The 12,293-nt window shown below is 47.4% G+C and overlaps 1 protein-coding gene across 1 annotated transcript; it reads left to right on the forward strand.

The window, feature by feature from the left end:
- The first annotated feature begins 6,939 nt into the window (after positions 1-6,939).
- On the forward strand, positions 6,940-10,430 carry LOC124708437 (serine carboxypeptidase 2-like). The gene is made up of 8 exons (XM_047240118.1): positions 6,940-7,352; positions 7,434-7,529; positions 7,656-7,748; positions 7,840-7,925; positions 8,006-8,266; positions 8,382-8,512; positions 8,848-8,943; positions 9,737-10,430. The coding sequence occupies exons 1-8, from the start codon at positions 6,983-6,985 to the stop codon at positions 9,789-9,791; spliced, it is 1,188 nt and encodes a 395-aa protein (XP_047096074.1). The 5' UTR covers positions 6,940-6,982; the 3' UTR covers positions 9,792-10,430.
- Positions 10,431-12,293: the final 1,863 nt, after the last annotated feature.

Here is a 12,293-nt window from a genome sequence, read left to right on the forward strand (position 1 = left end):
CGCTTTAGCCTTGATCATGTTTCGTTTGTAAAACTCTAGAACTTCTTCTCTATAATGTTTCAGCACTTCCTCAAGGGCAAGCCCACGCCAGGACAGACTGTTGAGAAATAAAACATGTGATTAAATGTATTAAAAGGAATGTTTTTCAGGAGGTGTTGGGAAAGAGGTGACTCCCCAACACACCCCTTCGGCCCTTCCTCAACACACCCCTTCAGCCTGTATATAAATGGGTCTTCCATATTGCAATGAAACAAGAATATCATTTAGTCTATTCCACTGTGCTTTTTTTTGGAAAAAATTGATGGATTGTTCACCGCCCTTTTATCAGATGAATATTTCCGAAAAGTACTTCACCATTAGTTGTCTATTTTATTTGAAAACATACAACTTTCTTCTTCTACAATGAGTTCAGCAAAAGAAACTATTTTCTGTTTTATTTGTGAAACATATTGCTACTTCTTTTATTAATTGCCTCATGATCAGCCTAAGGGAGTGGCATGTCTCCCCACCACAGCTTCACAGTAAACTGCAATACTACCATCAAATCATCCTCTACGATAGACCAGAGCAAGCCAAGAATCTCCCTAAGAAACCATCAGGGCATTTTTTTGATAAAGAGTATATATTAATATCGCGGAGATAGCAAATACACCCAGCCTTTGCAACAACGTATTGCCCTAGCGGCATTACGGATGCACACAGCTAAAAAATAAAGAAGAATTACAGAAAAGAAAAATCCTGCTACAATAATCTATTCCTTGGAGCAGCAGTACTAACACCACCGAGACAACACAAGAAGGTCAGAAAGGTCCCACTCTCAAAACAATGCCTTCAACAAGGACAATGCCAGGCACAACCAATTAAGACCAGACCTTGAGTTTTCACCCTGAATGAACTTCTCCTATGCAGTCGCCCCCACTAGCATGCCGCTGCTCGAAGTCACAAATCACCAAGCCAATTCCTCATCGCCGCCGGGAGTCGAACCATCAGCACCAATCCTTATATCTCGGCTTCAACGACATTCTCCGCCAACATCATGGGACGAGAACATGCTCCATGATATTAACAGCCAGCAGAGCTTCGAAGCGCTCCCTCTGAAACCAAACGGTCAGAGAAAAACATGGGTGCGCACGACCGAATTCCACCCGATCCAACAATCTTCGGTGGAGTACGCCGGTGGAGCCTTCCGGAACATGCTGCGTCTGCCAGATCAATGAGGACATGCAACCAGTAAGTCATCATCTTGACATGAGGAGAAATCCAAGGACTGCCATCTTTATGCGCGAGACCGGCAGGGCCCCACGACATCGATCGCCTCCATGCCGGAGAGACCGAAGAGGAAGGCGATTGTCCAGGCGCATGGCTGCAGTACCAGCTCCGAAGGGCCAGATCCCGCCCCTGGCCATGGCAGAGTTCATCTAGGCCAGATCAGATCATGGCCCGATGAACCCACTCGCCACCAGGATCGCGAGCCACAGGCGCACAACCACCTCCACGACGCGCTGATGGAGGGCCTCAAGCACCGGCCAAGGAGGGCCGCGCCGCCCCGTGCATCCACCGCAGATCCACCATCCTCCCGAGAATCAGCTGCGGAGCGCACTTCCCCATCCCATCCGCCAGATCCGGCGAGAAGGGCGCCGCTACCACCGTCGGCAAGGGCAGCGGCGGCGGCCAACGGGGCAGAGGATCGGTCGGCCTACTAGGGTTGCGGGGTGGGAGGGCACCTCGAGAACCGCTCGGGAGGGGAGCGGTTCCAAAGTCGCGTCGCTCAACCATCAGGGCATGGAGCCTTATCTGGCTAAAATGGCTTTCAAGCGATCGCCGCAGTTTCTTATCTTCCATGTACCTTCCTCTCAGCGTCCTGTAACCGAAGTGACAATGTCGCAATCCGTCTCTCAATTTGTTTTTCATGTCGAATCACGTTTGCTCAATAAGCTGAAATATATATAGGGAAAAAAGAAGATAACATCAGGACAGCGTGCGGTCCAAACCAACAATGACTCAATCTTCCCCGATTTTATGCTCACTGTACCAGTTCCAGCAGTTCCATCCGTGTAATCATGAATACAGTGATCCACCGTAGGCCCCTGCTAGCTCTAGTAGTGGTGTTTCAGTACATATGGCGCAGATGCGCCTGGGAGGAGTGGGAGGCGAGCGCGTCAGTGGAGACAGTGGGCAGCGACACTACCGTGCTAGGAGTAATGCAGTCCAGTTTTCCACGACACCGCGGATGCATCGAGGCAAGGATGGACGTGTGAGACATCTATGTGGCCCAGGAATTACACATCTTGTGCAGGGTCATGTGCAGCGAAACAAGGGTCCATCAAAACCTCGCAAGAAGAAGGAATTGGCGCCGAAGTCCAAGCTCATGTGGAGAAGAAAGGAGGCGCCAAGTGCTGTATCAAGTCAATAAGGCCGCGAGGGAGGATGTGGTGTGGAAGGAAAGCAAGACTTGAGGACGGCGAGGACGTGTCATGTTCATATCACGTCACCTTTTTTCCAGAAGACCCTCGCGTGTTGGGGACAACGCTTCTTGAAGAAGGGGAGAGATGATATGGATATCCAGGCCTGGTACACTAGGAAGGTCTAAGGCTGTACCAATATTTCATCATAGTCTTGTTATTAGGAAATAATAATGTAGCCAGGTCATGTGGTGGGCCAAATTACGGTTTTAAGTTGTGTCTATTTGACTTGGGCCTGTCCAAGTCGAATTAGGTTAGGCCCAATAAGGGCTGGCCGGCCACCCCACCCCTCATATAAGGTGGAGGGACGGCTAGGGTTTAGGGCAACAAGTTTAGACTAAATATTAGGGTTTACCCCATTGCGTGTGTTCACGTGTATCATCCCTCCGGGGGTACAGCGCTGCCGTTTATCTATTATATCCGCTGCGAAGGTTCTTGTGTTCATCAAGGATTGTCTAGCTCAAGGTTTGAGGCGTATCGTTCATCGATATATTACTTGCTGGATTCGTTCCCTCTTCTCCAGGCTGCGTTCATCGCGTTATTGGGAGATTCTATCTACCCGGGTTCTCGCTGTGAAAGGTCGGGCAAAACCTAGGAGGATCTGCTGGGATTCCCCCTTATCAAGCTTCGTCCCCACGCTTGCTCACTTCCCAATCTTGGAGAAGGCCGCGCAGAGGATTTCCTGGTTAGTCCACGATGGGCTAACTGGAACTGATCTTACACACAGCTGGTTCTCTCGCCGGATCCAGCCGCTCAGGTATAGCTAACGCCTGATCTGCGAGTACACCGGGGTGGAGGATCAACTCTGAGTCACCCGCGACAACTTGTCGGCAAGGGCAGCGGCGGCGGCCAACGGGGCAGAGGATCGGTCGGCCTACTAGGGTTGCGGGGTGGGAGGGCACCTCGAGAACCGCTTGGGAGGGGAGCGGTTCCAAAGTCGCGTCGCTCAACCATCAGGGCATGGAGCCTTATCTGGCTAAAATGGCTTTCAAGCAGTCGCCGCAGTTTCTTATCTTCCATGTACCTTCCTCTCAGCGTCCTGTAACCGAAGTGACAATGTCGCAATCCGTCTCTCAATTTGTTTTTCATGTCGAATCACGTTTGCTCAATAAGCTGAAATATATATCTATACCTAATAATAAAGAAAATAAGGCTTCTTGTTCGTCCGTTTTTTATTACCCCTATGTTTCTGTTAAAATTACAAGCCTTGCCACCGCATAGTCAAGTCGAAAAAACGGTTCGTCTGTGTTCGTCCGTCGCTCGGCCTAGCCCAATCACTGCTTCCTTTGTTTTCCTCCGTCTCTAGCCGCGCACGTTTGACTTCCATCGCGCACAGTCCAAACCGAACCAAAACATCTCAGCTAGCGCATCATGTTCCTATATATGTGATCAGCCCCGGTCACCTTGTCACACTGAGAGAAAACGATTAATTAGATCTCTAATTAGATCTCCAGGCGACAATGGACATGGCGGAGAAACTTGCGGTGGCGTAGAGGCGACGATGGTTGTTTCCCCTGGCAGGGACCGGAGACGGTATCCGGATACAGCTCGCCGGCGTACAATTCCCACAAAGTGCTGAAGGATCAAAAGTTCTTTCACAGAGCCGAGCTCCTCTTTCCCCAAATATAGTTGGAATCCCAACATAGTTTCCTCAATTTCTTCTTCAATATCGGCAACAAATCCAGCATATCTTCAAATTCGAAGGCTGAATCCATCAATCATGTCGCTTGCCTCCTCTCCCCTCCAGGTCTCCTCTTCAAGCTGGCGCGGGGAGGCAGAACTCGGTGGGCAATAGGAGCGCTCCTGCCCGGACCATCTCGACAGGAGCACGGGGCGGTGGAAACTGCCGATCAGGTCGCCACCACACGCTGAAGGGTTGGGAGAGGAGCACGGGGCGGCGCCGGAAGGAGATTCATGGAGCAGCGGCCAGGATCTGATTTCGCGGAGTCACGATTTGCCGGCGTTTGTCCCCACCCGACTTTCCCCCATCTCCTCTTCTTACCCATCGCGAACAACCCGCCTCTCGTCGAACTCTGGGTTGATTCCTCTCCGACGGGCAATGTTGGAATCGCCGAAACCGCCCCAAAGATGGAGGCAACAGACGAAGGGTCGGTGCGGCACATCATCCTACGTCATTGGCTGCGGAAGCATACCGCTGGGTCACGGCGCCATGCACCTAACTATGCAGACGGACACGTCCGTGAAATCCGCTCCATTAATCACATAAGCCGTGTTAGCTAATTCCCTTGTCCGTGGAGTCCGTATTAACAAGTTGGCATATCCACGGACGTCCACCGGTCGCTCGCGGACGTCGATGGGGGGAGAAACAGACCTCTCTCACCGGATTCATGATCTCCTCCTCCTCAGCAATTTCTTGGATCAATTGCAACAAGGGGAGGGATCAGACCTGCTCCTTGCCCTCTAGGTTGACGCTGATACCTCCGCACTCCCTTGCCGAGCGGGGGTCGGGCGGTGGCCGGCGGCCAGGCCCTCGCCGGCGGAGACCTTCTCAGAATCTTCGATGAGCTCCTACCTGAGGTAGAGGGGAGGCACTGGGAGGAGCGGAGGAGTGTGGAGGGCGGAGGGCGGCGACGAGCTGGGCGCAGGCTAGCGGCGAGGAGCGGGGCGCCGGCCCAGCAGTGGCGAACGGCGTGCCGCCGTGCTGTCTATCGAGGGGGATGGAGAAGTGGAGATACTGCTGTTTCGTTCTTCCTTGTTTTTTTTTCGCTGGACAGATGGGCCTGGCAGGCTCAACGGACGCTGTCCGTGAGTCCGTATAAAATACACGGCCGGTCCGTGATGTCGTTTAGCTGTTTTGACGGACACGGACAAGCAGACTTCACGGACGTCCGCGTCCATCTACATCCTGACATGCACCCGACACCGCATGGGCGGGCACAAAGCTATTCGTGGGTATTCAGCTGAATACCCATTAATTTTGGCTAGACAAAATCGTGTAGTATTCATCCGCCTAATCTAGCAAATCTAGCTACTCTTCTGGCCAAACAGCAGCACTATTAGCCCCCATAATCTCTTTGTGAGGCTCGAACAGTCTAGCTCCAGCGACTGAGCAAGGACGAGGCGGCTCTCGATTCAGTTCATGACCGGAAGCAGGCTACACTCAGCCACAAAAGCCAGCCGAGCCAATAAATTCGTTTTAGTTCGAACAATTATCAATCTTTGTGTCATGTACTTCGTTGTTAAACAAAAATTGTGAACCTTCAGGTTTTCTTATTGGATTTTTTTGCTGACTTTTGAATACCCATTATCAACAACCTGTGCCCGCCCATGCGACACCGGCGCACTGTCGCGGCCTCGCTCCTCCTTCTGTGGCAATTGATTTGGGGCTGAAAGTCTTAAACACACGGGAGTCGGGAGAGAGGAAATATTATGCTCTCAGTTATTTTCAGTTTGGCACTTTTATTTATCGTATTTCATGGTTATCACCTGGTTAACGCAAATTCGTTTGTATACATGTATCCATGAGTAATCTAATTGTGAGATGTAGGGTGCGGACCTCTAGAGTTATGCTCTTAAGAAGTGAAAAGTGTATTTGGCACACGAGCACCAGTGCTCCTGATTTCAAAAAATCATACTTTTTGGATTTCAAAAAATATGAAATTAAATACCCACATACATACAAACATTCTGAAGCTACCGTAAAAAATTTGGATAAAAATATATTATATTTTAAGCTATACAAAAAAGACAAATCTCTGACAAATATATACCTCTATACGTAGCCACAAATTTGTTTTTTTTCTGTAGCTCAAAATACAATGTAATTTTTACCGAAACTTTGCATGAATATTCATGACATGTGTATGTATTCATGGAATAAATGTGATGATTTTTTGAAAAGTAGAAATACAGTTTTTAAATATTTTAAAAAACCGAGAGCACTGGTGCTCATGTGCACCAAATTTGCTTCCCTTAAGAAGCTGATATGAATTCTCTGTAGAGTCTGCCTCACATTACAGTTTTTTTTACGAAGCGGACTGCAATTTGATGTTCTTTTTGGAACTACTGAAATATGGATGTAAGCTTGCTATGTAGTAATTGCCGGCGGGGGTTGCTGAGCGTTCCCGCAATCTAAATTATCTAAATTACACCCTAAATCTAAATAATGTGAGCCAACTTCAGGGTACTTTTCTACAGAATAACGTAGCATTATGTGGATATCATAAATTTGCCTTCAAATGCACTGTCGCCTCGATTTCTTTTGTTGTGCACATGATTAAAAATTTATCTATTCAGACACGACACCGCTACTCGTGATGTATCAATGAAAAGTTTGCAAATTTATGATGTTCGATTGATTTTGGGAAAATATTTTGGTTGATCCAGTTTTTCTCAAAAAGTTTATTGTTTTCTTTCCCCGTGCAACGCACGGGTTTGTTTCCTAGTAGGGAAAAAAGAAGATAACATCAGGACAGCGTGCGGTCCAAACCAACAATGACGTCAATCTTCCCCGTTTTTATGCTCACTGTACCAGTTCCAGCAGTTCCATCCGTGTAATCATGAATACAGTGATCCACCGTAGGCCCCTGCTAGCTCTAGTAGCGGTGTTGACGTTCCTTCTCCGAGCAGTAGCGACGGCGGCCGCGAGTGGCCATGCCGCGGACCGCATCGACCGTCTGCCGGGACAGCCGGCGGTGGACTTCGACATGTACTCCGGGTACATCACGGTGGAGCAGAGCGCCGGACGGTCGCTGTTCTACCTGCTGCAGGAAGCGCCCGAGGAGGCCCAGCCGGCGCCGCTGGTGCTCTGGCTCAACGGCGGGCCCGGCTGCTCCTCCATCGCCTACGGCGCCTCCGAGGAGCTCGGCGCCTTCCGCATCAAGCCGCGTGGCGCGGGGCTGTTCTTGAACGACTACCGGTGGAACAAAGGTACGAGTACCTAACTCGAAGGTTTATGCGTTGTTGCCTGTCATGCTTCTTGTCTTGGATAATAAAGGGTTGAACTTGCAGTGGCGAACATCCTCTTCTTGGACTCGCCAGCCGGCGTCGGGTTCTCGTACACCAACACCACCTCCGACCTCTACACCTCAGGCGACAACAGAACAGGCAGGCTATCCAAATGAGCACCTCCTCACTCACAAGTCACAACTGTCTTTTGACGTTGTAGTTACATGACATTCTGCTCCGTGGCATCCAAAGGTATTTACAAGGGGCATTTTTGTTTTTTTGCAGCTCATGACTCCTACCGTTTCTTGGGGGAATGGTTCGAGAAGTTCCCGCATTATAAGTACCGTGATTTCTACATTGCTGGGGAGAGCTATGCAGGCATAAATTCTTCTCATCAGCTCAATTTACTATATGCTTGGGTCGTCTCTGCTCTTCATTTCTCCTAATCATTTGATAACCCAAACTTCAGGGCATTATGTCCCGGAGTTATCCCAGCTCATCCACAGGAGAAACAAGGGCGTCAACAAACCCATCATCAACTTCAAAGGCTTCATGGTTCGCGCTAGCTTTCCTCGTTCTCGCTGCGATTCCTCAGGCCACCGTGATCGATGCAACCTGAAACCTAATTTGTATAGGTCGGAAATGGTCTAATCGACGACTACCATGACCACCGTGGCAAGTTCCAGTTCTGGTGGAACCACGGGCTGGTCTCCGATGACACATACCGCCTCCTCAACGACGCCTGCCTCCATGATTCAACCGTCCATCCATCGCATGCGTGCGCTGCCGCGCTCAACATCTACAAGGGCGAGCACGGCAACATCGACTTGTACAGCATCTACACACCCACCTGCAACGAGACGGCGGCGAGCCGACGGCGGCCAAATGGACGCTACGTGAGTATAGTGGAACCTAATTTCCAGCGCGTCGTTATTCAGTAAACCTGTAAACCGATGCTAGCTACTTTTGGAAGCGAAACGCCCTAGTGGTTGCTGTTGCACCTTTCTGCAGCCCTGGATGACCGGATCGTATGACCCGTGCACGGAACGATACTCCACGGCGTATTACAACCGGCTGGATGTGCAGAGGGCTCTCCACGCCAACGTGACCGGCGCCATAAACTACACCTGGGCGACCTGCAGGTCTGTGCTCCTTCGCTTTCCACTAATATAAAACTTTTCAGATATTTTAAAATACACTAGACAAATTAAAATGAGTGAATCTACATATTAAAATCGTGTTCAAATAAATGCTTACCTTCGTGAATTGAGGGAGTACTATAATTATAAAAACTTACACTTCGGTGTTTGCATAGCAAAAAAGGACGGTGCTCCCATCGTTTTTAGCTTCAAATACTATGTAGTCGTCGCTAGGTGGTCCGATGATCTATTTGTAATTTTATTACTTTTATGCATCTTTGTACTACTATTGATGATTATTAATAGATCGGCGAAATTCGCAAAAAATTAAATTGCAGTAACACCATCAATAGAAACTGGCGTGATGCTCCGAGCTCCATGCTTCCTATTTACAAAGAGCTTATTGGAGCTGGTCTAAGGATATGGGTCTTCAGGTCAGTTTATTCTTTTTTGAAAATAAAACTATTTTATTAAATGCAACATCATTTCTTGACTTATCCAGAACACCAACGCCACGCAGCTACTATGTTAATCTCTATGGAATATTTTACCGGGATAATTTAGAAGGAATATATTGACTTTTGTTTGAAAGAAATGCGGTAGAGGAAGCCCTTACAGCGTTTTTTCAGTAATAAGAACCCGGAGTTGCCACTTAAACCCGCGAGGTTGGGTTTTTTATCCACTTCCCTAACCGAGTGAGCTAGACTCTCTTCTCAATATATTGGCTTCTATCAGATAGATTATACATATTTTTTGTTTGTTGAGAAAACGCGAAAGTGTTTATGCTGGATGCATTGATAAATCCAATCGTCCCTGGTAACATCACATGCTAAGATAACAGTACTCTGATCATACGCATAATGATGCATCTCAGTGATTATATTTAACCTTTTTAAGTTGCTAACCGTTTCTTATACAAAGTTCCTAATAGCACTAAATGCTAACATAACAGTACACTTGTCCACTCTGTTGCACATTATGAAAGCTGCTGCCAGTAACTCATTAGGCATCAACAACCAGTTCACATTTGTTAACTAGAAGTACTGCTGATAATTCGTTGCTTTGACTTGATGAAATCATCCAAAAGTCGTTGCACTAAGATAACAATTAGATATGAATAATCTATTTGTATGCATAATATTCCTCTGTTGATCCGTCAGCAGAATAGCAACAGACTATAACTGGACCACGTGACGTCTCTTGTACTCATATAATTGTTGTTCTTAGCTGCTATCAAGGTTGCAATCCTATTGAGATGGTGACATGCAAGAAAACTGTATAGGCATCTCTCGACCGAAGAAGACAAACATGGAGAATTGTATAGGCATTTCAATTGCCTAATCGGTTTCTCCCACTACCGTGCACATTCGCTGAACTGGGATTAACTGGACATCCCAAGATAGTCTGTCCAACCTGGAGTAAACTTTCTCGGAGGAGCTTAAGGCAATTGTGTTTGGTTTACCTGAAGGAAAGGCTCCGGGTCCTGATGGTTTTACTTCCTCCTTCTACAAAAAAATATTGGCCAGTGATTAAGGATAACTTGCTCTTGGCGATCAATCAGCTACACAATCTATGGAATCTGCTAAATTTTGCACACATCTCCCTATTGCGAAAAGGAGAGGTTGCCTGTAGGGTGAATGATTTTAGACCAGTGAGTCTGATGCACTCGGTTGCCAAATTGGTTTGCAAGATGATGGCAAACAGATTGGCCCCTTGCCTTCAGTACATGATCCCCACAGCGAAAGCGCTTTTATAAAGACACGCAACATTCATGAAAATTTCTTATATGTCAAAAAAACGATAAAAGTCTTGCATGCTAAGACGATACCCTTTCTTTTTTTCAAGTTGGATATTGCGTGCGCCTTCGATTCGGTCTCATGGGAATATATGTTGGAGCTGATGGAAAGGTTGGGGTTTAGCCCACGCTGGAGAGACTTGCTTTCATTAATATGGAGTACCTCTTCGTCTCGTATCATGGCAAATGGTAAAGTTGGGAAGCGGATCAAGCATAGGAGAGGGCTAAGACATGGAGATCCTTTTATCTCCAATGCTTTTTTTACAATATCCATTGCCCTGCTGCATTGGATGTTGCAAATGTCAGATGAGGTTGCAGCATTGTCACCTGTGTTGCTGCCTTCCGCCCGTTTGAGGAATAGCCTATATGCAGATGATGTTGCATGCAGTCTTCGTCAAGCCCAATGCTACGGATATTCATGTGGCTGAGATACTGAAGTTTTTTGGCGACGCATCTGGGATCACGAGTCACGACATACTTGCAGAAATGTGCCGTCTATCCGATAACATGCAACATCACGGAAACCATATGTATCCTAAATACGTTGCTGGTGCCCATAAAACATTTTCCTTGCCATTACCTGGGCCTCCCTCTCCACCACAAGAAGTTGAACAAGGTGGTGGCCCGACTCCCAAGATGGCGTGGCAAGCTTCTCAACACAGCTGCTAGGCTTGCCCTAGTAAACTCAGTTTTGTCAGCCATACCGATTTACATGCTCACAATTTTTAAGTTGGGTAAATGGGAAATCAAAAGAATTGATAAGATTAGAAGAGATTTTTTGTTGAAGACAAAAAATGATGATGCAAGAGGAGTTTGTTTGGTCAATTGGAAGAGTGTATGCTGGCCCAAATGCCTTGGTGGCCTCGGTATCTAAGATCTTAGCATGTTCAGCAGAGCGCTTAGGCTGAGATAGGAATGGTACGAGTGGAAGGATATGACCAGACAATGGGTTGGAAGTGAGACTCCATGCAATAAAACGGATACTACTCCTTTTGATGCTTGTACTAAAACTACATTGGGAAAATGCAATTTTGCCAATTTTGGTTTTCACAATGGCTCGATGGGGTTGCTCCTGCTGACATAGCACCTAGCCTATTCAAACTTACTCGGATCAAGAGGTTGTCGGTAGAGCAAGCACTGGACAATGATAAATGGATGACCGGGCTACATCGTGTATTAATTTTGTAGCTCAACTCAGAGAGTTCACCCAGTTGTGGATCAAGCTCAACCATATTCACCTATCCGATGTGGAACCGGAGACGGCCGTACATCTAATCATTGACTGCCCTTACTCCCGGGTTCTTTGGCACTTGTTGGCTCAATGAACGGGTGCTTCTAGCCTACAGATTCAGAGACACTAGTTCTCCTCGCCAGCGGAGTGGCGGCATTATATGTCTAGGAACCTAGCCAAATATGATCTTGTCGATGAGGGTTGCTCCGGTGCTCCCCCTAAATAAAGTTGAAGAGTTATAGTTGGATTTTTTTCCTATATTGGGTCCGCCGAAGCCCATATCCAGCCAATGTATACCCGTCTATGTTGATACGGTATGTGTATGTCGCGTAAGGAAAAAAAAGATGTCACGTGAGCAAGATCTTTATAGGATCTTTCTATTTTTGCGCACGCACGTGACTGTAGATACGTACAAAAACAAGGTACACCACAACACGGGCCTGTACAGGGTTGTACGAACGGTGTACCTACACTAAAATTATAATCGTGCCCTCGCTTACGAACATGTATGACAAGATCTCCATCATTATTGTGTTTGATGGGCCTAAAAAATTTCAAGGGGAGGAGCACCGGAGCAGAAATGCTTGTCGATGCTATTTATGGGGCTTTGCACTTTTTGAAAGAGAGAGGCAGGAGGGTCTTTAAAAACGCAATGAGCACAAGCTTATTTTTCGATAAAGGGAATATATTAATATCAGAAGATACCAATTACACCCAGCCTCTGCAACAACGCAACATCCTAATAATATTATGGATGC

The sequence above is a fragment of the Lolium rigidum genome, chromosome 4 (assembly GCF_022539505.1).
Source record: "Lolium rigidum isolate FL_2022 chromosome 4, APGP_CSIRO_Lrig_0.1, whole genome shotgun sequence".
NCBI classification, from domain to species: Eukaryota; Viridiplantae; Streptophyta; class Magnoliopsida; order Poales; family Poaceae; genus Lolium; species Lolium rigidum.